This window comes from Leptonychotes weddellii, chromosome 13 (genome assembly GCF_054177405.1).
Source record: "Leptonychotes weddellii isolate Sample4059 chromosome 13, ASM5417740v2, whole genome shotgun sequence".
NCBI classification, from domain to species: domain Eukaryota; kingdom Metazoa; phylum Chordata; class Mammalia; order Carnivora; family Phocidae; genus Leptonychotes; species Leptonychotes weddellii.
In genome coordinates, this window is record NC_138381.1 from 12,100,542 (window position 1) to 12,127,984 (window position 27,443).

Below are 27,443 nucleotides of genomic sequence, written 5' to 3' on the forward strand. Positions count from 1 at the left end.
TGTAGACTTATGTGGGCACCTCCACGTCTCCATCTAGAGCACGTCCAGAATGTAGACTTACGTGGGCACCTCCACGTCTCCATCTAGAGTGTGGCCGGAGTGTAGACTTATATCTCCACGCCTCCATCTAGAGTACATCCAGAGTATAGACTTATGTGGGCACCTCCATGCCTCCATCTAGAGCGCGTCTGGAGTGTAGACTTACGTGGGCACCTCCACGTCTCCATCTAGAGTGTGTCTGGAGTGTAGACTTACGTGGGCACCTCCACGCCTCCATCTAGAGCACGTCTGGAGTGTAGACTTACGTGGGCACCTCCACGTCTCCATCTAGAGTGTGTCTGGAGTGTAGACTTACGTGGGCACCTCCACGCCTCCATCTAGAGTGCGTCCGGAGTGTAGACTTACGTGGGCACCTCCACGCCTCCATCTCGAGTGCGTCCAGAAGGTAGACTTACATGGGCACCTCCACACCTCCATCTAGAGTGCGTCCGGAGTGTAGACTTACGTGGCCGACTCCACAGATTTCTCAGCTTGGGGTCAGGCATGGGCTTCCACCAAGAAAGAGGAGGATTTAGCTCTTCCTCACACCCTCCCCCTTCTGCTTACGGCCACCTCTCCTCCGTTCCTGCCCTCCCTTTTTACTTATATTGTGATTTTGGTTAGATCTGTATTTGAGATCATCATTATTATGGCTACGGAAATGCTCTTCACAGCTGAACTCTGTATTATACATAATTAATTTTCCTTTTTGTACAACCTTTTGTTTTTCCTGAAACAGTTACTGGCTTTTTTCTATGTATTATTAATAATGACAGCCTTCATTTCCTCTCAGAAATATCACTCTATCAGTTTCCCCGTCTGGAAGCAATCCTTCTGGAGCCTTCCGAGCCACCCATCAGGACTGATTGTCCCATGTCCGGGTCCCCTCTGCCTCTCATCTGCTTTGGGTCCCCTGTTTCCTGTGTCACATGACATTGCCTTTCTTCATTGACCCCTTAATGTGGCCTTTCTTCTAGTGCTTTTCTGAAAAAGGGCCCATGGGAGGCAACATTCGAGAACTAGTGTATTTGAAAATGCTTTTCTTTGTAGTTCTGTGCTGTGAAAACAGTTCCACTCAGAGGTGTTGCCTTGAGAGCGTGTTGGCAGGAATCCTGATGGTTAATGGACATCCACTGTCTCAACCTGACACAGTAATTGCCTTCCTCCAGTTGGTTGTCTTTCTAATTATTGAAGAAGCTCGTGGCAGGCAGGCACTGTGTCTTTCTCACCATGGTGCTAGCGCCTAGCATAGGGTCTGACTTTTCTGATCAGCACGTAAGTCCTAAACCAAAAAGCCTTGATGGGAGTTTGGATATTTGGGATGCTGGAGTGGATCTTCTCTAGCTATTAGAATCCGAGGACTACTATTTTGTCCTTGTATAATTTGAATTTACTAATTGGGCAAATATTCTGCTGATGCAGCTCTGACAGGCACATGCCAGGGCGCAGAGCGGACAGCTTCTGTCCTCGGTGCTCTCCTGATGCTTATGGAGTTTTTAAATTTTATTTTAAAGATTTTATTTGAGAGAGAAAGAAGAGAGAGAGAGCACGAGCAAGGAGGAGGGGCAGAGGGAGAGGGAGACGCAGACTCCCCACTGAGCAGGGGGCCCGACTCAGGGGACATGGGACTCGATCCCAGGACCCCGGGATCATGACCTGAGCTGAAGGCAGACACCTAACCAACTGAGCCACCCAGGGCCCCGCTTAGGGAGTTTTCATCATGTTTATCCTTGGAGCAGATTAGAAGACGTGCCTTAGAAACCCTTTATTAGAGAGTATATTAAAACCCCTTGAAGAGAGCTACGGTGTCGTGCTGTCGGACGAGCTCAGGGGTCTGTCTGTGTCTCGCAGGTGGTCACCATGGGCCTCTTCCGCACCATCGCACTGTTTTACCTCGGAAGTTTCGACAGCATAGTGCGTCGCTGCATGATGCAGAGAGCAAAATCGGAAATTGCAGACAAAACTGCCTAATCCTTACCCCTTGGGAAAAGACTGTTTCTAAATAATCTGAACAGCTTGCTGCTAAAAGGGACCCAGTTTTTGGCCTACAGACACGTATGTATTGCTTTTGACTATGTGAGATTGGACCAGTGCTCTTCAGAAAACCTGGCTGCAGGGCGAGGGGATAGACATTCAGCTCTAGGCGATGTTATTAATACTATGCAAATATGGAACAGGAGACCTTTGATTCTCTGGGGCAGAGAGGTGAGGACCCTATGGGAACAAATAGCATGTGAGCAGGGTAAAGAACATCATTCCAGAATGATCATTTACATTTTTCTATTTATTCTTTTTTTTTTTTTTTTTTCTTCATTAAGTCCAGAGCCTTGGGGACTTTCTTTAACCTTCCACGAAAGGCAGTGTATGGGTTTCTGGGGCCTTTTTTTTTTTCTTTTTAACATGGTGTATTTTATTCAAGAGGAGTTTTACACATTGCTGGAGTCTGAATGCATGATAACTCACTGTGCTTCTGGTGGACACTCGCGGCCTCTCTCTCTCTTTGATCCCATAAAAATACAGGGGGATGAGAGAGAGCAATGCAGGGGAAGGTCAGGAGAGAGAGATTTTCCAGTAGGAAAAATAATGCTTTCTTGTCTTCTTTAGACTCGAATGCGTAGAGCACTTTTTGTTATTCATTCTTGGGGAGAGGCAGCCTCCTAAAATGTTTTCTGAAGAGAAATAAAATCTTAGAAGCTTAAAAGTTTACAATTTCTTCAACAGCCATGATGACACGGAGCTCACCCATCCCATTAGTGTCTTGTCATTCTTCTCATCTCTCCCTCCTATTTTGCTGATACTGCTATAATATTTTTATAAAAAAAAAAAAGACCAGTTAAAATTTTTTGACTTGACTTTTTAAACTAACTCATGAATTAAAACAGGTGAAAAAAAATTAAGAAGTGTAACATTCTTCTGGTAGCATATATGTAGCTTTTAAGAAAGGCCAATGCTCATATATTTACATTTTCCTCATTAAGAAAAAGAAGGTAGGACAAGGCCGATTTTGAAGATACTCATTTTTGAAAGAAAATGATCACCCATTCTCTCTGTGATTCCCACTTAACCCGTGAACCTTCTCTCCGTGCCACATGTTAAGGAAGCCCAGTCATCACTCCCACAAAACAAGCCCTCGAATCCTCTCGGCCCCGTGAATGTTGTTTTCACATCACAGGCTTAGTGGATTTCCACAATTTAAGTGCCTCTGATGGGTTTTGGCCAATGTTCCCTGCTTCATCCTGTCACTGTATGTGCTCCCGACTTAGGGATAGTCCCCGTCATAGTAATGTTATGCCCCTCCTTCTTGCACACACAGTATGCATATACCATGCCTACAAAAGATTAAAGACCTGAAAACTATAGCAAACCTTTTTTTGCTCTTGAGTTTTGCAACCTCTTGACTTTAAAATGACTTAATTTTTTTTTTGAAGTAAGATATTTAATGGCTTTAATCTTTGGCATCCTTTTAAATGAGGATCTGAGAATGGCATATTTTAACACTGACAAAGAAGAAATTATTTAATATATAAGTTGCTTGGAATTACTTCATTGCAGTTTATGGGGCTGGTTGATGCCGTAATAGTTTCATGGATCTCTCCGTCTTCTATAGCCATCGTTTGCAAACTACATTGGGTCACATCTCGCAGCCTCTTAAGATAGAGTAATGGCTCTATTTCCCTAATTCGCGGAAGACAGTTACACATTAATATCTGGATGTCTCTCACTTTTATTTTTTATTTTTTTCTCACGAATGTTCCTTGAATGTTGGCACCTCCAACTGCTGGTCTAGATGAAAGGCTAGGCCAAGATGGTGTCTCGTTTAGTCCAATTAACTATTTCACCACAGTTATTTCAACAGTCACCCCCAGGTAATCTGCTACCTGAACAAATTTAAGCGCCCCCGTTCTGTGGTGGAAGATACTTTCCCCAACCCAGTTGCAGCTCGGGCATGAGACAGATTTTGTGGAGATCATATCATCAGGGAATGGGCTTCTTTGTCAGACATGTTAAAGGGCCAAAGCTCCGTATCCAAAAAGCTTTGAGAACTAAGTTGTTGTGTTTTTTTTTCCCCCTCTTTTCCTAAATTTGGTGCCATTATTCATTTGATAGCAAAACCTGACTTGAACTGATGTATTATAGTTTTGATTTGTCCATTTCATCAACTCTTCCTTAATTTTTCCCAAAGAAACACCAATGGGTTTGATTATAGGTATTGCCCCAGATTCTATGGAGATGTTTTGTAATATCCAGTACATGCCCCATATCACCTTTTTCCAAATCTAAAAAATTAAGAATTCTGAAACACGTCTGGCCTGAATGGTTTAGATAAGGGATTATAGACATTCAGCAGCACCACACAAAGATCCAACTTCATCCAAAACATGAAAATATTACAAAGGCAAATTCTATTTTTTATCTTTTTTGGCTCAGTTTTTGTACATTTTTTACACTGACTTGCCTTTTTTTTTTGCTCAGGGGAAGGAAAAAAAAAAAAACACAAAAAAACCCTGAGTCAGATTGTTCAGGAAACTGTTGGTTTTTTTGTTGTTGTTGTTGTTTGTTTTTTTTTAAGGGGTCATTGATTCAACACTTCGTACTGTACCCAGAAGTGGGTATGTCTTACCCATGGCAGAAGGAGTTTAATTACAGTTCTGTTGAAATGTTGGCTTTCTCTTTGTGACCAACAATAGTTTCTTGTTTGAGTATCGGTTCCGAAGTGCTTGCCTCTGCTGGGTTTGGTTTTACTGTTTTATTATAGCGTATTTGTGAGTATATTTATTCAAAAAATACTGAATGTCGTTCATCCATAGAAATTCCAAAATATGTTCAAGGACCCTTCATAATTGAAAAAGGTATAAGAAACAATCCCCATTTCTTTTTACAAAAACCAAGTCAAGGGAATTGTTCTTTTCTGTTATTTTTTAAAATTTAATTTTCATGGCTGAAAAGAAAAAATGAAAAATGCTGTTAATAATGGCCTCTGCATTAATACTTACACATGTCCAGTTATAAATCTGTTGGTTAAACCATATATCGTTGATTCTTGGAAGTGAACATTAGGAGAGCGTTTCTAATATTTAGATGGCAAAAGCATTTGGGAATAGTTGCTTCAATTCAAAGAATTGTATGTCTTTGTCTTTCTAGAAGAAGGCAATACCATGATAATTTTTTTTACTGAGTTATATCATCAACAGATTTAATTTTATTACCTCATGTTCTAATTTAAACATGTCTCACTCACATGAGGACACTTTTAAATATTCATAGTTTTTGACATACGATGCTTTGTATCTTTCTCATGTCCTTAGTTGTTAGTAACTTAGCTTTAAAAAGTACCTCCTAACCATAACCTTCCATATTCTGGACTCAGTCTTGTTTAGTTCAGTGTGGTGACGGCAGATTTGAGATTTTGAAGAGGAGATAATAGCTATTATATTTTACATGTTTGATGGGACAACTCTAAAGACATTTTTAAACTGTAAGAATGCACATGGCTATTTTGATATATATTAGAACTTGTGTTTGCTACTTTAGAAGCTTTTGTGGCAAAATTGTAACCTGATTTTCATATCTTGTATTTCTGAATCACAACAAAAAATAAAATGGGGAACAAGTTTTACAGATGTGAAAATGTATTTTTTTCCCTTAGAAATTTGAGTTTCTTAAGAGTCATTTAAGCAAAACACAAATCTCTTTCATAGCATTATCCTAACCTCGCATTCTAAACATTGACAGGGCTTGATTTTGATCATTTTTTAGGAACTAATATTTTCAGAGTAAGTACTTGGCATTCTGAGCTCCTGTTTCAAATATGCTCTGTGTCTGTGTGACTCAGATATGGGATACATGAGTAAAAGGGTAAGAAAAGTGGAATTTAGTAAAATTTCTTAATGTAATTACATTTCATATAAAAACAAATAGATTTCCCACACTTTAAACCTGCATATACTAACAATGAAATATTTCTTAGGTTCTGAAGGACACAGAAGACTGATAGATGAAATAACACACCTTAATATTCCTCAGTCTTTAAATGGGAAAATTTGGTTTCCATCGTGAAGAGATTGCTTGGACATCTTGGTTTGCAAGCTTGAGCTTTCTCTAAATTTGAGCAGTGTATATACCTTAAATGGCATATGATATCCCTTCTATAATTTTTACGTTTGGATGTTTAAAAAGGAAAAAAAATTTTTCTTGTGTTCCACTCCTGATTTTATACCCTCGATTTCCCCTCATTCAACATATATTTACTGAGCCCGGCATCCAGTCCCCTGGGGATACTACTCTGCGTAAACAGTTCATCCCTCCCTGGTGGTGATTACATTTCTTATTTCTTCCCTCCCCACTCCTTCATCTCTCTCAAGGCTCTTACAAGTCTTCCTGGACTTCCTTTCTTCAGTTTGGGGGCCTCTGAATTTTATGCCACAAATGTTTGAATGTCAGACACTGTTCTAGGCTGGGAAAGCCCAAAGGAAAAATACAGTCCCTGTCCTCAAATAGTTCATAATCTACAGAGAAAAACATATGCCAGAAATTACCCTGTGAATCTGGCAATAGCTATGATGAAGATACCATAATTAACATTAAAAACCTAGCCCGTGGCGGTCACTGTTGTGAGCACATCACATTTAATTCATCTCAATCATATGCTAACCCGCTAGTAGTACTCTCCATATCCCCTTACAGAGAGGGGTACAGGCAGAGCGAGGTTAAGTAACTAGTCCACGGTAGCAGCTACTAAGTGATGGAGCCCACATTCAAACCCCTGTTTTCTGCCTTTTATGCTCCTATCCCGTGTGGCACAAGTGGGCTCCTAGGACTGCCCAGGGAAGTCAGGCGTGGTCTCACTGGGGGGAAGGTCTGAAGATGAAACTCGAGGCATGAGTATGAATTCACTCTGAGAAGGTTGGGTGCATTTCAGGGAGATGAGCAGATGTGCAAAGGCAAAAGGCACGAGAGATCTTGGTGTATTCCAGAAAGCACAGAGTTAATGTGGCTGCAAGAAGGGAATGCATAAGTAAAGGGTGGTGCCCAGGTGGTAGATTTGCACCAGATCATGCCATGTAGAGGAGTTGTGATTTTAGCCTCTGAAGAACTCTGAGCAGAAATAAAAGTGGACAGATTTGAGCTTTAAAAAGATCATGCTGCCCCTTGAAATTCAGGAGTTGCTGAGCCCTGAGCCTTGGAGTAAACCATTCTCCTTAGTTTGGAAGATCCCATATTAGATATATATTGCTATGGGTTGAGTTGTGTGCCCTCAAAAGATTTTGTCAATGTCTTAACCCCCAGTACCTGTGAATGTGACCTTACTTGAAAATAGGGTCTTTACAGATAACTGAGTTAAGATGAGGTTATTCGGTTCCTGATCCAGTATGCTGGCGACCTTACAAGAATAGAACACAGAGAGACACGGAGAAGGGCACATGACAACAGAGGCAGATCAGAGTCACGCAGATGCCTGCCCAGGCACCCCAAGGACTGCCCGCCGCCACCAGAAGCTAGGAAGAGGCCAGGAAAGATTTTTCCCTAGAGCCTTCAGAGGGAGCCCGGCCCGGCTGACACCTTGATTTTGGACTTCACACCTCCCTAACTGTGGGGGAATAAATTTCTGTTTGAAGCCACCTAGCTTGTGGTACTTTGTTATGGCAGCCCTAGGAAACAAAAACATTAACCTTGATTTCTCTAAACATGTTCATCAGTAAGGAATATCTGGGAGACACTGTGCTGTGTGCTAAATCACATAAGAGAATAAAAGTCATTGCACAGAAGAATGTAAATTCTTTGCCTATTTCCCCTCCATACTATGGTGTTATCACATTGTTTGGGCCTATTACTGCAGTTTTGATCCAACGAGAGCAGTAGCCATTTGAAAAATTTAATTCCCTGCTCTTATTTTATTTCACTTTAAATGCCAACTCATGGATTTGAAAGGAAAAAATTGCCACGAGTAAATTTCCTGTACTTGCCTTTGTGAACCAGAAGGAAACATGACTTGCCTGCTATTAAACTCACACAACAGAATGATTCATCTGCAGTTCGTTGCCTAGCTTCAAAGGTTGTTGCTTAGTTACTCTAAACATTTTTTGAGGTTTAGAACCCACCATAAATTAGTTAACTAGGTTTCTCAGTTAAACCAAGACCTGTTGGTTTAGATTTGGCAGCAGTGTTTGCTTGTAATGACAAGGATGGTTTGAGAGCACATAGTGGACAAATCGGATTCAATCAGTCCTATTGCAGAAGACAGGCTCTGGAGCATTAATGCACTGGGAACAGTATTACTGTTAGTATTAGTACCTAATGCTAATTGGGAATTAGTATTATAATATTATTCTATAATAATGACCAACAACAAATGCAACCCATCTGAAAACACGTGACACTATTTAGTGTAAGAGTTCATAATATATAAGCTATGTCAATTATATCTCCGTAAAGCTGGAAATGATAATATAGAAGACACTTGAAACTGGAAATTAGTGTTCTTGGATTGCTTGTCTGGGAGATACTGTTTTTTAAGCAGTTTTTTTTTTTTTTTTTTTTTAATGCAGGTTATGTGAACCCTTTGTTCTTACTCCCTCTGGTCAGCTCATTTCCTTTATGGATTTATTTCCACTTTAATTTGCCTAAATGGTTTGGGGTCGTGTTTTATATTTTTAACTTTCACCTTTTCTATTAGTTGTCAATTCCTTCTCAGTTAATGAATGGGGTTTTTGTATCCTCATTTTAAATAAGAGTTTAATAGTAAGACTTACTACATGCCTATATATAAAACATGTATGCCCAGATTAGAATAATGTCCTTTTTGAATTTTATACACTTTGGAAGTGTTTATATTGGTGATGGATGAAGAGAACTTTCTGAATGATACTATTAAACATCAACCAGTAGGTGGCGAAAACTGGCAATAAAAAGCTTTTTGTTTGGCAGACTGGAGAATAAAGAAGGAAAACACAGGCCTTTCAGGCTCTTGATACAATCTCCCTTCCTTGCATCTTGTTCTTTTCTCTTCCTGGTGCTACCCTACTCCTAGAATCCAGCCAGGCAAAGCTGCAGGCAGGGTAGTCCATTGGCTCTGAAAAGTGGAAGGCATCTTGGGAAGTGAAAAGCCCATAGTGCATACGGGTGGAAGGTCTCCGGCACAGATCTAGGATTCAAACCCAGGACTCCTGACTCAGGCCAGGGCTCCCTCCACTCCCTCCCACTTGAAGGTGGGATCTAATAACCAAATCTGAATGGAGGAATGGTTTCACTCTTTCGATATAAAGAGAATTCAGAACATTCCTGGGGAATATATAATCTTAGTCAAGGACCGGAACGCAGACTGGTCCTGAGAATGGCTGGTGATGGCCAAGATGCCACCGAAGGAGTAAGTCTGAGAAAATCTGTCAAGCGAGGCTCTGTGGGAGCAAAGGAGGGGAAAAAAATAAGGAGGCTTTTCTTTCTCTGGGAATGGGGGATCCATTTCCTTCTGGGGGCCCCCTTTGCAGAAGTACAATCTCTTTTCCAGCTCTGTCCTCTCATTTCCTCACTCACATGCTGGGTCTCAGCACTAAGGTTTTCAATTCCTCTTAAGTAATTTTGGGGGTCTAAGACAAGCTTCTGAGAAGATCCTTAAACTATCCTGTGGAGGCATTAATATAGGTTTCTACTCTCTCTGTGAGAACATATATCCCAGGTCAGTCTATACCCAGTGTCCCATCTCCAGGCCAGAGCCTCCCACCCCCCAGGGCCACGTCACAGCCATTAGAAAGCAGGAAGGAGCATCTTCCTTCATTCCTTGCAGGGATAAGTTTGTACGAGGCGCCCATCCCTACATGCAAGAGGTTGGCACGTTGGTTGATTGGGTATGATAAATGAAGTGAAAATAATTTGTGCTTATTTTGCTCACGAATACATGCTTTGATTTTAGACTAGGAAGGAGACAAAATAAAGATGCTGTCAGAACATGTTTGTACACACTGCAGCGCGCTTCTTTGAGCACTATAATCCAGCATCCTATATATTTGTATTTGGCCCTATTAGGTAAGCTGCTGTACTTTTAGTAAACATTTTTTTTTTCTTGGCGCTTTATTTGTCAAAGACTTTCTGAGATAAAAAATAGTTAAACACGCACAACTTGTTTGCCCTCTTGTGTTTTTCTCCTAGGGGCTATTCAGGCTGATGAATGAAAGACTGTGCGCTTGCGTGTACAATATAATGTGTGTGTGTGTAGATAACTTGAGAAGGTGCAGCCATCTAGCCCTGGCTGCTAGGCGACCCCACGGGCCTCGGGAAACCCACCCACCCTGGGGTTAGGAACCGGGGGCCCAAAAGTTACTCTGTAGCCCCGTGCAGCGTCCAGCCCCAACCTAGCGCCAGTCCTGCCAGAGGCAGAGGAAAAACATTTACTTAGCCATTTTAGAGCCGTTGATATCCTCGACTCGCCACTTCACTGGCCCGCTGAGAGCTACGTCTGGCCCTGGTCAGGATGGTGTCCCCAGGGTGTGCGTTGCGCCTGCACACCTAGGAAGCGACTTGAAAGTAAACACCTCGCTTGGGGCTTCCCTTGCCACTCTTCGCCGGAGGGCAACGCCGAGGTCCCACTGCTCGGGGTCAGCGTGGGCCTGGGTTTTCTCCCTGGCAGCTGCCAAGAGCCGGCAACACGCTGTGTACACGTACACACACACACACTCGGTTAAAGGGGTCGAAGCACACACACACACACACACACACTCGGTTAAAAGGGTCGAATTGATTCCCGGCGGTTGCGCCCTTGACGCAGCCGCCCGGCAAGCCGCGTGCAGTCCCCCGGGCGCCCCCGGCCCCACTCAGGCCCCCCGAGCGCGCGCCAGGCCCGCCGCAGGCCCGAGGAGGCCCCTCGCACACCCACCGCGCCGCGGCCGCGGCCGCGCGGGAGGCCTGCGCCGCCCGCGCCACCCACCGGCCGGGCCCGGCGGGCGGGCGGGCCGAGCGGGCGGGCGGAGGCGTCCCGGGCGCGCCCTCCCCGGCCGCGGGCCCTGCGCGCCATGTGTCCTCGGCGGGGCACGCCGCTCCCGGCCCGGCCGCGGCTCCTTTAACCCGGGAAGGGGAGCGGGGCGGAGGGCGGCGGGGCGGCTCCGAGGAGGGCTCTTTCTTTCTTCTTTTTTTGAATGAACCGTGTGACGTACGTACAGGAAACCAGTCGGTTAGAGAGAATGAAGTAAGAGGCCAGGCCCCCCCGCCCACCCCGCGCCCGCCCCGCGCCCGCCCCCTTCCTCCCCGCCCCCTCCCCCGCCCGCCGCGCTCCCGCCCGCCGCGCTCGGTTTCCCCGCCGAGCCGCCGCCGCCGCCGCCAGCGAAGGTGCCGGACGCCGGGCCCTCCCCGCCGGCGCGGCCGTCCTCGCCCAGAGCGGGTGCGCGGCGGGAGCGCGGAGGGGGCGGCCGCCGCCAGCGCCGCCGCGCAGGAGCAGGAGGAGGAGAAAGGGTGCGCAGCCCGGAGGCGGGGTGCGCCGGTGGGGTGCAGCGGAAGAGGGGGTCCAGGGGGGAGAACTTCGTAGCCGTCATCCTTTTTAGGAAAAGAGGGAAAAAATAAAACCCTCCCCCACCACCTCCTTCTCCCCACCCCTCGCCGCACCACACACAGCGCGGGCTTCTCGCGCTCGGCACCGGCGGGCCGGGCGCGTCCTGCCTTCATTTATCAAGCAGCTTTTCGGAAAATGCATTTGCTGTTCGGAGTTTAATCAGAAGAGGATTCCTGCCCCCGTGCCCGGCTCGTCCGCCGGCCCCCGGTCCCTGTCTGTCTCCCGTGGAGGAGTGAAGCGGTCCCGCGGATAGAGATCCATGTCTGTGCCCGCGCGTGTGTGTGCGTGTGTAAATTGCCGAGAGGGGGAAAATCACAGGACTTCTGCGAATACCGGACTGAAAATTGTAATTCATCTGCCGCCGCCGCTGCCTTTTTTTTTCTCGTGCTCTTGAGATCTCCGGTTGGGATTCCTACGGATTGACATTTCTGTGAAGGAGAAGTCTGGGAATCAAACTGGAAATTCTCCTAATTTTTTACCCTCCCTCCCCCAACTCCTGATTCATTTGGAAGTTTCAAAGCAGCTATAACTGGGGAGCTCTGAAGATTGATGGAATCTTTGCCTTATGCATTTGTTTTGTTTTCACAAAAAAGGAAACTTGACAGAGGATCATGCTGTCCTTAAAAAATACAAGTAAGTTCTTTGCACAGGAAATTGGTTTAATGTAACTTTCAATGGAAACATTTGAGATTTTAACTTTAAGTGCATTCGAGTTAAGTTTAATTTCCAGGCAGTTAAATACATTCTTTTTAGTTGTGTACGTTGTAGTGTGTATGCCCTGCGTTCTTTCACCCAGTGTATAAAGGAAAATGCACCTGATTTTGACTTAGTTTTCTTTTTGACCTTTCAGCATCGCAGAGGAAGTAGACTGATATTAACCATAATTAATAATAATGTGCCTCATGAAATAAAGGTCCGAAAGGAATTTAAGTAAAAATTTCCTGCATCTCATGCCAAGAGGGAAACACCAGAATCAAGTGTTCCGCGTGACTGAAGACACCCCCTCATCCAAGAATGCAAAGCACATCCAATAAAATAGCTGGATTATAACTATTCTTTCTTTCGGGGCCGTGGGGCGGGAGCAGGGGCGAGAGGTGCTGCTGGTACCCGGCTGCTTTCGGGGGCAGGATGGCGCACGCTGGGAGAACAGGGTATGACAACCGGGAGATAGTGATGAAGTACATCCACTATAAGCTGTCGCAGAGGGGCTACGAGTGGGACGCCGGAGACGCGGGCGCCGCGCCCCCGGGGGCCACCCCCGCGCCGGGCATCTACTCCTCGCAGCCCGGGCGCACCCCCGCGCCCGCCAGGACCTCGCCGCCGCCGCCCCCGGCCGCCCCCGCCGCCGCCGCCGCGGGCCCTGCGCTCAGCCCCGTGCCACCTGTGGTCCACCTGACCCTGCGCCAGGCGGGCGACGACTTCTCCCGTCGCTACCGCCGCGACTTCGCGGAGATGTCCAGCCAGCTGCACCTGACACCCTTCACCGCAAGGGGACGCTTTGCCACGGTGGTGGAGGAGCTCTTCAGGGATGGGGTGAACTGGGGGAGGATCGTGGCCTTCTTTGAGTTCGGTGGGGTCATGTGTGTGGAGAGCGTCAACCGGGAGATGTCGCCCCTGGTGGACAACATCGCTCTGTGGATGACTGAGTACCTGAACCGGCACTTGCACACCTGGATCCAGGACAACGGAGGCTGGGTAGGTGCATGTCTGTTTGAATGTGAGTCTGGGCTGGACGTTTCAAATCTGAGGCTGAGACTCCATGGTTGGAGTGTGGGTGGGCTCTTGGGCCAAGGGCGGGCTGATGAGCTAGGGACGTAAAATCAGGTTGCCTGCTTCCCTCCCCCCGCCCCCCCGTTCGAAGCTCCCCCTGCCAACACTACTGTTGATGATTCCTTCTGACCAAAAGTGTTTTCCTTGCTTGCCAGCCGTCGAGAGTTAAAGATCCAGCATTTGCTGTCCAGTGGGATCTCGGGATAAATGGCATCCCTTCAGGGTTTCTCAAACTGGGGGTCCAAAGATCCTCCCCTCCCCCCCCCCAAACGCCCGGACTCCTCAGGAGCTAGACTCCTGGATGGTTTGACGATCCACATCTTAAACAAGTTCCCCTGGGGGTTTCTTACTTGTACTACAATTTGGGAACTACCCAGTTAGAAGAATAGACTCCACCAGGGGACCAAGGGCATGCCTTTTCTGACTCACTTGGTAAGATCTACCCTAAGAGGAGATCTGGTGTAGCCGCTTTCTCTGGAGAACTTAGATGTGTTTGTAAAGAGGTAAGTTGACTTTCCGAAAGTCCATGGACTCCATCCTGTGGTGGGTGCCACATTGTTCCCAGTGGGCATGACTGAGTGTCTTGAAGAACGTTGGCCATGGATACTGTATCTCATCAGTGACATAATTTGTCCTGGCTGCATACTTTGCGTTCTATTTTCTATACCCAGTGTACGATTTCAAAGTTTACTGTAATTTTAGTATATTTTACTTTTTCACCACCTACAGTCCACATCATTTGGTGGTCTCCTCTGCCGAAAAAACATGCATCTACAATGTCTATAGAAAGCGTAGAAGCATTGATTCTCAGCTGTGGATTCTCTCATGCTCTGACGTTAGTTGTAGTGATGGATGCCTGTAGCTTTGAAGAACATCTGTGAGGTGATTTTTTTCTGGTGCTAGATAGAGCTTCTATCACGTTACCATAAAGGTATTGTTTTGTGCGATTCTCTGGGGGAGGGGGGTCCAGATCCTAAGACTGAAGAACTGTAATTGAGATCTACATCTTATATGTAAAATTACTAATTTATGAAAAAGTAAAAGAGGAATCTTGTCTGAAAATTTTTCAGACTTTTTGTTTTAATGTGAAGAATTCTTTTTGAAAAAGGCTGCAATGCAGTCCTTCCTTGTATGGTCTCTAGGGAGAATTACTGATGTTATTATTTTATAGGACCTAACAGGAGCACAAAGCCTAGAAATGACTACAAGTGGATTCAATTTCAAGAAGCACATTACATTTTTTATTACAGTTTACAAGCATGCTAATATTAAGGCCAAGAAAAAAGAGAAAAAGCCAAGAAAGTAGATGGCTGACATGAAAATCTGATCCTACTTGATCAAATGGACAAAATTTCGATGCCACTGTTCAGTGTTTAAAAGTAAAATATCCCCATTTAAATTCCTAACATGTAAAATGCTCCTTGTGAATTGTCTTTTTGAGATCCTGGATTGTCAGATCTTTAGTATTCTGGAAGAATTCACTAAAGGGTAAAAGGATATTTTTGTTAAATGTTTGGTTAAGTAGGTGGTTTTATTTTTAACCACCATAACCAAAAAGGTAGAGAGTTCCAGACTCCAAAAGGATCTTTTTAAGACCAAAGTAAAACTGATTTGACAGTTCATATTTTTATGAAAAAAATATTTAAAATTTTCTTTCTAGTTGAAAGAAATCCAAGGTGGTAACTGTCATCTGTTAAGAAATTTAATAAAAAGCTAGGAAACAGACATATGCTTATGATAGAAATTAAGATAGAAACTTGGCCTTTGTTTTGTTGCGTTTTACTATGTTAGCATCTCATGCAATTGAGTTTACTTTTTAAGTGAAGTCTCACTTTTAACTCCTTTCAAAATAGAGTCTTCATAGTAGAGCCTATCTCTGTGGTCAACAGGTATCTGAGATTGATAAATGTCGAGGCTGTATTTTATGATGCCAAACCACAAGGACATACTGTAGAATGTGATAAAGAAATTTTTTCACAAAACCTCTCATAGTAAAAATAAATCATATAGAGGCACAAATAGCTGATGTAAAATGTGTCATTTTCAGAACAACATGTAGATGGATGACTATATAGGAAAACAAAGGAATTTGGCCCAAAAAAGTAGGTATCAGGAAATGTAATCATAAATGGATACTTTGGAATCAAAGTGGTAGTATTTGAGAGTTACAGATGATTTACCTATCCTTTCAAATAGGCATGACTAATCTAAATGTCTAGTTTAGCCATAGGGCATACAGATTTTCCCCCGAAATTTGCACCAGTCAGGGTTGCATCCTTAATACTGTGCTGTGTCTTATAGTGTAAAGTACTCTGAATGCCAGTGGTCAAGTTTCAGAAGAGAGCTAGTACATTCTTTTGACCTTTGACAATGAAGTGTGTGGCTTCTAGGACTCAGTGGATCATACTGCGCATAGAATAATGGGCGTTTCAGATCTGAAGTCACTTTTTTTCTTTGCTGCTATTGAGGCAAAATCAGCCTTCTGAGATGAAGGAAAACTGTTTGTAGTCCATGTTCCGTAGCTTGGAGAAAGCAGCGTCTTGGAGGGAGAGGCGTCTGAGAGATAGTCCCAGAAGCCTACAAGTTAAAGAAAGACTAAAGAAGAAACTGGGTTAGAATGGAGTGTGGCTTTATTCCTAAGTTTGAATAAGGCATTGTGAGAGAAGCAGGACAGAGGGAGTACAAGACAGCATTAGTTCTAGGAAATGTCTGAGACCTTGCTACTCCAAGTGGGGTTCACAGACCAGCAGCAGGGGCATCACCTGGGGGCTTCTTAGAGATGCAGAAGCTCAGGTTCCACCCCATAGCTAATGAGTCTGAATTTGTGGTTCACGTGAGATACAGGTTTTCAAGTGCACGTAAAAATTAGAGATGTTGACTATTATCTACCATAGGTTCCTGGGGCCATCTTTTAGGAAGAATGACAATCTGGGGTGGATCCTCCAGTGTCCCATTCCAGCGGCCTCACGGGTTTCTAGTATTACCTAGAATACTGAATATTTCCCAGATGTCCACTAGTGTGATCTGATCCTTGGACGAGATACATTGGAACAAAAGAGAGAAGATAAATTATTGTAAGCTCAGTCTTCTCAAGAATGTTTTTCATGGTAGCTATATAGTTTGTATTGGCATTATTGATCCCAGTGAAGTAACACAGCTCTTCTATTTCAATTAAAGGCCGGAGATTTTGCTCTTTTGATACCTCCATTAGTTATTATTTTACCCTCTTGTAACACGGTTTGAGTTCTATAGATGTGTTGACTGAAATTGCTTCAAGGTGAAGGGGCTCTTGTAGGCAAAGTGTTGAGATACGGGAACGTTGACAGTGGGTGAAATTGATGGCTCCCTCCAAGCTGAGAAATGGGACAATATTCAGCTTCATGTCTCAGAAGAGAGTGAGCTGTGGGCTACTAAAAGAAAGAGAAACTTAAATAGGAGATTAGCTTCATTCTGTTGATGAGTTGGTGGCGTGACTTTTTTTTTCTTTCTTTTCTTTTTCTTTTTCTTTTTTTTCGTCTTTTGGTCTTTGTGGTTTAGGAAGACAGGAACTTACTTCTCCACATCCAGTAGAGGTTAGCTTCCTTTTTATTAGTTGGTCGGCAGGCAGTTTCTGTCTTCTGTTGGCAGTCCAGATCCACCAAAACACTTGATTAACTGGAAAGCAATACCATTCTTATGCCCCTGTACGAAGTAAACGCAAAAGCATCATTTTCCTGGCGGCCAAGTATCAGCTGCTTATGGTCAGTTTTGGCAGCGAAATGATAGGGATTAAAAATAGTCTGAAGATGATCCAGTCTTAACTAAGATATTTAATGATGAACTTTCCTTGGGAAAGTGCATCTTTCTGCCTGCTAAGAATCACATGACTCCCTGCCATAATTTATTCTGTAGGAAAAAAAACTACATTATCGCCCCTAGAGTTTGCAAGTCACGTGCTGTTGAGTGATTGTATTTGTGGACCTTTGTAAAATTTTATAGTTCACTTAGTTCCCTTTTCTGTTGTACGGCTTTCGTTGCTATTCAATGTCTGTTGCAAACATGGCTTTCTTTTGCGCGTCCTGTTACTTTCAGCTGTGCTTTCTAGTGAGGACTGATTGGTCTTTTTAGCAATCCTTAATTGACCTGGTACATTTCAGAATGTTTAAATGTCCTGAGGCCACACAGAACACCAGGGAACAGAAAGCCACAAGTTGTTGTTGCTGTTGTTTTTAAAAGCAAGTTCTCAGAGCTTTTCCTTATCTCTGCTTCTAGTCCTAACCAGCTTTTTGGAGGAATGGTGAACCCACTCGGAAAGCAGGTGTGTGGGTGCCCTGTTTATCACTAGTCATTCCTGCTCGCCTCTCCCCGCGCCCCTTTCTGAGGTCACTCAGCGTGTCTTAGCAATAGTCGCGCAAAGCAGTATCTCAGCACAAGTGCATTTGTGCTGGAAAAACAACACTGTCTTTGTCGTGTACAAGTAGAAAGGCTTTCCCCCCAGAGACAGATTGTATTTGAGGTTCAAAGGTTCTGTTAAACCTTTTTAAGGTAATCTAATATCATCACCTTATTCAGGCAGAGCCCTAACCTTGCAAGCTGGTCACCCTTTCCCCCAGCTACATACAGGAGACCACTCCGTGAATTTACTTCACTAAGAAGCTTTTCTTTCGTTCTTCTTGGTTTGATTCAAACAATATTAGTGTTTGACATCTAAACAGGATTAACGCTGAAAATCATCCAAGGACTGAGACGGTTTTTCGACAGACATGATTGCAAGTCTTTATGTGCCTGGCCCTGGGTTAGATTGGGGACACGGGGAAAACAGCTTTACCCCTGCCTTGGGTGACCTCACAGGCTAGTGTTGTAAGTGTCTAAGTAAACTCATAGTTACGTGCAGCCCTATAAGCATAATCCTAGATTCTCAGATTTAGAGAGAAAAAGAAAAAAAAAAACCCAAGTATATATTATTTTGCATACACTTCTATCTTTGCCTAAAAAAGTTACTTCTAACCGTATGGCTGTTCATGTGTGCATTGCGTCTGATTTAAATGGGAGGAGAAATGTAGATAACCTAAAAAATACTGTACAATACAAACACACACTTAAGAGAACTGAAAGGCCGGGGGAGTTCCCTTGTTAAATATTTACCCATTAGGCACCCTTAATACACATTAAGAAGACTTAATAAACACCTGTCTTCAATTTTTAAGGTATTTCATTAATTCTTTGTATTTAAAAGACAATCAAGGCCTTGAATAGGATGATTAGAATAACTTAATTTGAAGAACTTTCTTAAATCATCCTTGTATGCAGAAAAGTACAAGTTGATTTTGAACAGAACAGGGGCTCTTCCTTTGGGAGAGATTTAAATAAAAAGCTTTTGTTTTCTTTTGTTTCAGGTTATAGTACTGTTTCGTTTATTAAGAGGCTTCTCTTCCCAAATCTGTTTAGAGAAATTTCTGGTCCACTTTAGCATTTGTGTTCCTGGAGGGCAGCTCTTAACACTGTCTAACTGCTTGCACTCATGGTCCTCTTTCTTTAAATGGAGATTGTAAAACTTTTGAAATTACAACAAAGCCGTTTTCCTTTTCCAATTTGTTCTGATATACGCTCAATTCTATAGTGCCAACATTGTTTCTCTGCTTGTTACTTGCCAGACAACAGATAAACCCAGCTGTCCTTCAGTACGCATGATGATCGCATGATTGTTTCAAGCTCTCCAAAGCCATTCGGGCTTTCTCATGGGGACCCTGCCCCATGACTGTCCCCTACCTGCCCATCATCCCACCACCGAGAAACCTCCTGGATGTAGCTCCTTGTGCCCTCCCAGCACGCACAGGGTAGGATTCACCTGAAGCAAAGAATGTTCTGCCTGCATTCCAGCAAGAGGGAGCAGGGAAAGGGCGGTGGCCAGAGCTAGAATATAACCTTGACCCCAGTCTTGCTGCAGGCGGCAGAGCAAGGCACAATTCTGTCAACAGAGGCGACGTTTTCCCCCAGAGATCGTGAATTCCAGCCACTTGGGGAGGGGGGCAATTAGGATCTGCAGGCAGAAGTTTTATTTGCTTCATCTCTGCAGTGTGAGATTAGAGGGGTTATACTCTAGCCATAGATTAAGTTTTGACTAACTTAATTAAAATAGCTTCTATTCCAGACTACTTCCCCAAACCGCCCCCAACTGTTTGTAGCAATGTACTGAGAGCTACTTGGGTGATTTTTCTTGGGCGATTGACAGGATTCTATGAGAAACTTCTCTACAGAATGTGGACCTCTCTTCCCCATGACACACGGAACATGCACTTCCCTGGGAAACTGTTTGGAAAATTTGTGTTTTCATCCTGCTCCTTGTTTTGCCTTCAGAATGTCAGGGATAGAGCCATATTCCATTTTTAGTTAATAATCAGCTCATCGGCTCTCTGGGGCTTCAACATAATGAGTCAGAAGCTTATGACTGACCCCACTCTCCTCTTTACTATGCCTCCTGAAAACAACCCGAGGACCCACTGCGTCAAGTGAAGCTTTAATATTTCAAGGGAGATTTTCCATCGAGGCTAGTGACAGTTCCAGTTACTATATTTCTCTCTTTTTAACTGTCTTTTCTTAAGCTGTGGAAGTATCGAGAGTTTACGACTTTGAATACTTAAAGCACCAAACAAAGGATCAATGTTGCAGGCTATCTCTTCTTGAGGATTTCCATCTCTTCTTGGCTGAGAATGAAGATTGCTTTAGGGGCAACACCATGAATGTTGTATCTATGTAGTGACTCTGAAATTGAATTGCAGCCGGATAGTCCACTCAGGTGCATTTGAATTTTCCAGGAGAATCTGGGACAGATACTTAGTCCTCTTAATTCACTGCCTATTTGCCATATATGTATGTATGTGTGTGTGTGTGTGTATTATATATATATATATATACTACCCTCTTGCCATTAGAATAGGAATAAAATTAACTGCAAAGTATATCATCGGCTTTAGAGATTAATATTTTATCCCTTAAGAAAAAAGGCAAGTCCATAAATGAAGCCAGTTGGCACTTCTGAGTCTAAAATTTCAGGACTATCTCCTAGTCATTTCCCTTATGAATTCCTGCTAACATCTCTCTCTCTCGCTCTTTCTTTGTCTCTCTCTCTCATTTTAAAACAAAGCTTTTAGAGGTGGTTTTGAGTTTTTGTAATAACAGAATTATAAGTATAGTGAGGCAGAGCCACTTACTAAATATTAAAGTAACAGTGTAAGAAGAAAACAGTATGAAGAAGTCTTATCAAGGCAAATGAGCAATCGTTCACAAAACTTAACTCACAAAGGGCAGGGATGGAAATGAAAAGAGTTATGAAGATCTTGTGATTTCGTATATCATGCACGTTAATTTTTTTCATTGAAAACACATTACTGAGGGCTTACTATGTGCAAGGCTCTATGCCAGGTGTTTTAGTTGAGTAAAACAATGTGTAAGATCAACTTTGCCTTCAAGGAACTTGCCAACCAGTAGTGGGACTAAAAAGATGTAAGTTGCTGCAATCTTTGCCACTCTTTAGTGGATGGAGAGATCTGGTCCAGCTAGAAGGGGATCTGGAAGAGTTTCATGCAGGAGGTAGATGGTAGGAGGTATGGGGAGAGGGCGTTTTAGATAACTGGCCTGGAGAAGTCAGAGCAGACAGGAATGTATGAGGCCTAATTGGACAATAGTGGGAATAGTAAAGAGTCTGACTTGGTTGGGACATAGAGATCTCTCATGAGCTGTGACTGGGTCCTAAGTGGAGAGGTTTGTATTTAACTTGGTTAACATTAAAACGATTATCAAAAGGGTTCTGAGGCAAGGTGGGATGTGTGGGCTTGCAGAAGATTGCTGGACAGTGGGAGACCAGGTAGGGGGTTTGAACCATGGTGGCAGAGTAGGGAATGGAGAAGATGGGGCAGATGGGGATGGGGGCAGTGCCGAAGGGAAACCAAAGGACTGACAACAGATTGAAGAAGCAGAAGACTCAAGTCTGAAACCCAGCTCGTTCAAAAAGTGATATCGTCCTCAAGAGAAAGAGGAAAGATAAGAACTATTGCTGTGTTGTGGGGTAAATGTGATGAAGTTAATTTTGGACATTTTCAACTTGAGTTTCCAGTAGTATATCCAAGTGGAGATGCCCATTAGCAGTTGGCCTTAAGGATCTGGAGCTCAAGAGAGAATTTGGGGCACGAATACAATATGCCTTTCCTCCCAAACCAGGTAGATTTCCCATTTCCTTCTTGTGTTTCCAGACATGGTCCTAACTGCCCCTGCTGATTCCATACTGCTTTTCCCCAGAAGTCCTCTGTAGACTTCTATGGGTTGGATTGTGGTGATTAACTTGGGAGTTAACTATTCAAAGCCTGGCTTCCCACTTCCGGTTTGCCTGCTTAAACAGTAATTCAACTTGGGTCAAATTAGCGTTGTCCCAAAATCCTAATAATAACCACCATTTGTGGAGATCTTATAAAATCAGAGTGTTCTCCTTCACTGGTACTTTGTCATTTCGTAAATTATTTCTCCTATTCTATTTAACCTGCACCTAGGAGAGTAGATCGTAGGTACATATGATAATTGTTTATTGAATGAATTAATCAATAAAAGATTATGGAAGAGGCACTTTGAGCATCTAACTCATCCTAACCAACTAATATTCTCCTACTCTCCTTACTATAGAGTGTGTGTCTGTGTTCCAAATGTCCCACGTCACAGATTTGTTAATACTTAATAGAAATGAAAAAAGAAAAACACCTAGGAAGTATTTTGATTTCATCCCTCATCACTGAATTGAAAAAGTATGTCTTTCATACTTGAGGACAAGTCTAGATTTTGCTTTACATTAAATGTCCAACTTTAATAAAAGTCTTTAATGCTAATATTAGACATTAGGCTATGGGTTGTCACCTTATATCTGTTTATATATAGAATGCACACGGCCTCTATATACGTGCTTAGCTGCTCTCAGTCCCATGGTTCAAATCTCAAGCCGGGTAGAAGTCTTGATGTCTGAGATTTTCATCACCTTGTCATGAAAGAAATCAGGGCTTGTCCAGGGTTCTCACAGTGGGAACAAGGTGTTTTTTCCTCCCCTGATTAGTGTTATAGCTTCAATGTAAAAGAACCACAGCATAAAAATCATAGGAATAAATGATCCTCTAGTTCTTCTCCCATGAAAACAAGCCTCCTGTTGAAGGTGGAAGTCAGTAGATCTCAATGTTCCCAGAGGTGAGAGAACCTAAGATTTTACTTCTCCAGACACTGACCAGCAAGAAGACCACCAGGGGTGTCCTGGATAAAACCACTGGCCTGGCAGCGTTGGACTCCATTCTCTGTCTTGCTTGAAGCAAGAATCACCGCCTTTCTGTGGTTTTCAGAACTGGTGAAATTTGTATTTTAAGAACCCTCATCCCTTGGCATGAAGCAAACTCAAAGTGTTATTGCTCATCATTTGTCATCTGTTTGAGAAAGATTGTATGATTTGTTTACTTGTAATGAAGCTTGACCATACTTCTCCAGGGGCTTTTTAAAAAGAAGGATGTGTCAGCTTGCAGATTTGTCCCCATGAATGAAACCGCAAGCAAATTCTCTTCTCTCTCCCATCCTCCCTCTCATTTCTTTAGTGGCCATCTGTGCATTATGTTGCCATTGCCAGACCCTCTTCAAGTGGCTTATCTATGAGTGAATTCAGAAACTTCAAATTAGAAAGGACACCCGGATAATTGGCCTGTTCTCCAAAGTATCCATCCCCTGTGCTACTGCCAGATTCCTTCTTAATGAATACATCCAGTGACAGTGGGATTCTTGAGCTTGTCCGTATCCGTGAGAAAATGAGCTTCCCTGCTTTGTAACAGCTTGTGGCTCGGGGGAAAAAAATGACAGCCATTGCACAAGTCTCCTTTGAAAGTCGTCTTCTTTCCCATAAATGATACTTTGAGAACACACTTAAGGGGTTATTAGTTTTCTATTTCATGCTTGGCCTGTGTGTGAGAATAACACCAGCTGTCACTGCAAATCAGTAGCTAAACACGCTTTGTCTGGTTAATGTGAGCATTTAATATTTGGCTCAATTAAAAATTAACTGATGAAAGTGCATGTCAAATGGAAATTGAAAATACCTTTGTAAGGAATATTGAAAGGGCATGACCAATGAGGAAATTAGTGGTTTTAAAATGCGGAGACTTAGGAGAAACTTCATATGAGTCGAGACTCCCGACTCTTCCTTCGGACCTCTCTCCCTGTTTGGCTCCGCATGATCCTGAAAAGGATGTCCTCTTTCTTACTATGAAGGACCCAGTTGCATCTCTGTGTTTTCTAGAGAATGACTGTGTTGTTTTGTTTTGTTTTGTTTTGTGCCGGATCCTACAATGAAAGCAGACAGAACAGGAGATGGGTTATTCATTTGTCCCACACATTTTTTTTTTTTTTTTTTTAAATTGAGCATGCACATGGTTAGGCCAGGCCCCAGGGAAGTTGAGGGCTCACAGTCAGCAGGGTGTAGATCATCACAAAACGACTGTAGCCGAGCCTGGGGAGAGCCAGGGGAGAAGACCTACAACCACAGTAGGGGTACTTATTAGGGTCAAGGAAGTCTTCCCAGGAAAGGGAGCTGAAGCCTGAAGAAGGAACGGGAGCTAACCTAGAGAAGTGGGGAGGGGGAGCGAAGTGGCCAGCAGGAAGAAGCTGGGGGACAAAAGCCAGAGACGGCAGCCCGCCACATGTTCTTGGGACTCCGGAGCCCAGCCTGGCTGGAGGGAGGGGCACAAGGGGGCAGATCAGAGAGGTAATGCGGGAGGTGCGCCACCGTGGTGGGGTTTATTCTAGAAAGGTCCTGCCATTAATAGACTGGGGAGAGGCTAGCTCAGCAAATGAGCAAGAGACCATGCACCTGACCTAGAGGAATGTCAGTAGGGACAGCGAGAAGCTGATAGTGTTGGGCAATGGTTAGGACTAGAACGGAGAGATTTTTGTTTAGGAAGACATAGTGATGGACTGAATGCTTCAGAACCTGGTTCATGTCTTCTTCAGTTACACTGCTCTTTTTCCATAGTCATTTTGAGAAGAATATGGTCCTCGTTGTAGTGAGATATATGAAAAAATAGACATTTTTTTCTTATTTCCCATTCGTTTCAATTAGCACTGCCGGACTGAAAATTTTTTTTTGTTAGAATTCACATTGTAATAGATTGTCATTAACAAGCAGTTAACGAAAGTGTATTTGAAGAAAGAAAGAATTCAGTTTTGAGAGGCAGTTTTCATAGAATTTTCCTCCACGTGAAAAAAATCGCAACAGTGGGGTCTCACCTTGTTGGGGGATTTTAAAGTTTCCAAAGGAATTCCTTGTCTGTTGGCTCCTTTGGTCTTCATGAGGACCCTAGGCAAGGCAGGTATTGTATTCCCACTTCTCTATGCCTACACCCTTTTTGTCATTTGTTTATTCCCATGCAAAGAGAAAAACACCTGAGAAAGCTGTGCAGGCCAGTAATTCCTGGTATTCATTCCCAGACTCAGAGTCCGGTGGCTATTTCTTTACACTGTGCTGCTTCTCAGGGTATGTTTTCACAAGGACACCAGATTCCTCAATAGAAACTTAATCAAGTATATCTAATGTGGAAAAATAGTATCCTCTGCTGCTTTTTACCTAAAAAAATGTCAAGAAAATTAAAATGTAGTCTTCTGTTTCAGGTTTTTTTTTTCCCTCTCCTTTGATTTGGCTTTTGAAGGGTGTTTCATATTTATGGCAGAGGGGCATCTGACCTCTTGCCATTTGATGCCCACACGTTTGCTCAAGACCCCGTGGGTGTGCTTGGGAGCTGGGCAGGATTGAGCAGGTGACTTCTCCAAGGGGACAGTAGTGTGAGGGACAGGGGCGTTCTCGAAACTCAGCATAAGGGTTCTGGGACACAGCAGGGCAGGCAGAATTATACGAATGTAGACCATCATTTTGATTGTTTGGCATCTAACCGGCAATCCACATTTTTATTAACTTGTAAAATTGGCCTCTTTAGGTAAGCAACATAAACTTGGCGATTAAAGCGCCTATCGAATTTAAAGAGTGGCGGAGCCTTCATCAGCAAGATCCCATAGTGTCTAAAGGGCATGTGGCTATGTTAGTTCAACCTCATTTATTCAACACATATTGGAAGAGCACTGGATCTGCAACGGAAAACATGGTGGTCAAGAACTGTCTCGCATACCTCTCATAAATCCAACACTGGTGAGGAGGTTAGCACAGTAAACAGGCAAATAATTAACCATATAAGGGACTACAATATAACAAAAAGGGGACAAATTGATATAGGAGTGTTGATGGGGCTTATTAACTCTTGCAGGAGTCTTGGGATTCTGCTAGTAGTATTGCAGATTACACAGAGGAGGTTAAATGGCTTTTTAAAGTTAACAGCTGAAAACATAATGTTCTTCCTTAAAATTAATGTGTGTATTGGTATAACACAGCCCATATGTCAGTTTAAGGTCGGTGACCATGCACAATATAGAGTTAGAGAAGACTTTCATTTTTGGCTAAAACGTCTGGAACATTTTTCCCCCTTATACCTACTGATCTTTTCATTTCCCCCATTTCCATGTATCACAACATTGGTCAATGGCCCCAGTCACTGAGAGCCAGGAGGAAGGAAGGAATTGATTGCACCCCAACATGTGCCAGACTCTGGGCTTAGTGCTGCTATGGATAGGAGATGATTTAACCCCCATAACCTCTTCTGAGGGTAGGAAGTAGAATTACAGATTGAGGAAGCAGAGGTTTTGCAAAATCAAGGAATTTTGCCCAGTAAGAGGCAAAACCAGATCCTTTTTTAGGCAATCCAAGTGGTCATGGATGTCTTCTAAAACTTCAAGAATTTTTTTTTAATGTAAAATAGAAACCTATTAAAAAGTAACACTTTGCTGCATGTGACTTTTTGGTTTATTTTGTGTTTCCTTAGGAAGCCAATTAGTCATCTTTATTTTAGTAACTAGGAGGTGAAATCTTTCATAAGGCCAACTTTTAAAAGTTCTTTCGTAGTTGAAAAAAGAGAGAAACATTTTGTTTCTGTCTCTCTCCTCTTTGGCTCCAACAGTCTGTGTAAATAACTTTTGAAAAATAAGTAGTAATCACCGCTTCATACCAAGACCAGACACCTGATTCAGAAGCTGTCCCAGGGGTCAGCATGTGTGTGTTGGAATAACAAATCCACAACTCTGTCCTGGTTCAAGAGAAATGACCTCACTGTCCAATTGTAACCTGCTTGAGGCCTTCATCAAGAGGTGGGAAAAGTCTGCGGTTTTACCTCTGGTGGGATCCTCAGCCCTTCGAGGTCTTATTTTAGGCATGACCTTAGTGTTTTTTTCCAGAGTCCAGAGGTGGAATGACATGTTCCTCAAGCTTACAAGATGATGATGATGTATCTTTTTTTTATATTTAGCTGTAAATTTTATTCTACTCATATAAACAAACCCACTTTCAGCAACCAGGGTGTATCAAGGGAGAGTCATTTCCATCTCCCTTGGTTTAATTTGGATACATTTGACCTAGAACACCACAGTGTTTCCACAATAACATTTGGACAGGATGCTGCTGTGCTGGTTTGCAGGGCTCAGGGAGTTTCGGCTGGGCCAGGAAACGACTTTCTTAAAAGAAATCTAAGCACTAAGTTCTGACAAGATAGGAAACTCTTACTAGGCTCCTTATTAAACCTATCTCTGTTTTTCTTTGCTTTCTCATTCATTTCTATATCTCTTTGTGTTATTAAGCAATATAGATTGAATATTTAACTTAAGTTCATATGCCAAATGCATAACTGAAATTCAGAAGGCATAAAATAAAAACAAAAAATTGTTTGAAGGGGTTTGTTTGAGGAAGCATATATAAATAAAAAAATTAAACATTTCTCCCAGGCACAACATGTTATAATTTTTAGAGTAGAACTTCATGGTCTTTCATAAGGAAGCAAAAAAGGAAGGGAAATTATTATTCAGGCAGAGGGACAATAGTAACCTTTCATTAATCAAGACAGAGTTCAAAACCAGGCTCCCCAAACCCTGGGATCTGTGTTCACTGAACTGAACACCCCACTAGCTATTTCCGCTCTCTTCTGGGGACTAGACTGCTTTAAAAATGTGAGTC

At 43.2% G+C, this 27,443-nt stretch overlaps 2 protein-coding genes across 4 annotated transcripts in view; both read left to right on the forward strand.

Moving 5' to 3' along the window:
* KDSR (3-ketodihydrosphingosine reductase) overlaps positions 1 to 10,625 on the forward strand; it is a 44,784-nt gene extending 34,159 nt beyond the window's left edge. The window contains exon 10 of one of the 2 annotated variants that reach the window (XM_081801078.1): positions 6,008 to 10,625. In XM_081801078.1, coding sequence (XP_081657204.1) covers positions 6,008 to 6,031 — 24 coding nt within the window. In that variant the 3' untranslated portion in view covers positions 6,032 to 10,625. Of the gene's footprint in view, positions 1 to 1,890; positions 5,657 to 6,007 lie in introns of those variants that run through there. The other variant, XM_081801077.1, reaches the window with a different exon arrangement.
* Positions 10,626 to 11,336: 711 nt separating this feature from the next.
* BCL2 (BCL2 apoptosis regulator) overlaps positions 11,337 to 27,443 on the forward strand; it is a 173,241-nt gene continuing 157,134 nt past the window's right edge. For both annotated transcript variants that reach the window (XR_014139562.1, XM_081801079.1), the window contains exons 1-2: positions 11,337 to 12,208; positions 12,426 to 13,270. Coding sequence is in view for 1 of the 2 variants with exons in the window: in XM_081801079.1 (XP_081657205.1) it covers positions 12,704 to 13,270 (567 nt within the window). In the remaining variant the exon portion in view is untranslated. The remainder of the gene's footprint in view (positions 12,209 to 12,425; positions 13,271 to 27,443) is intronic.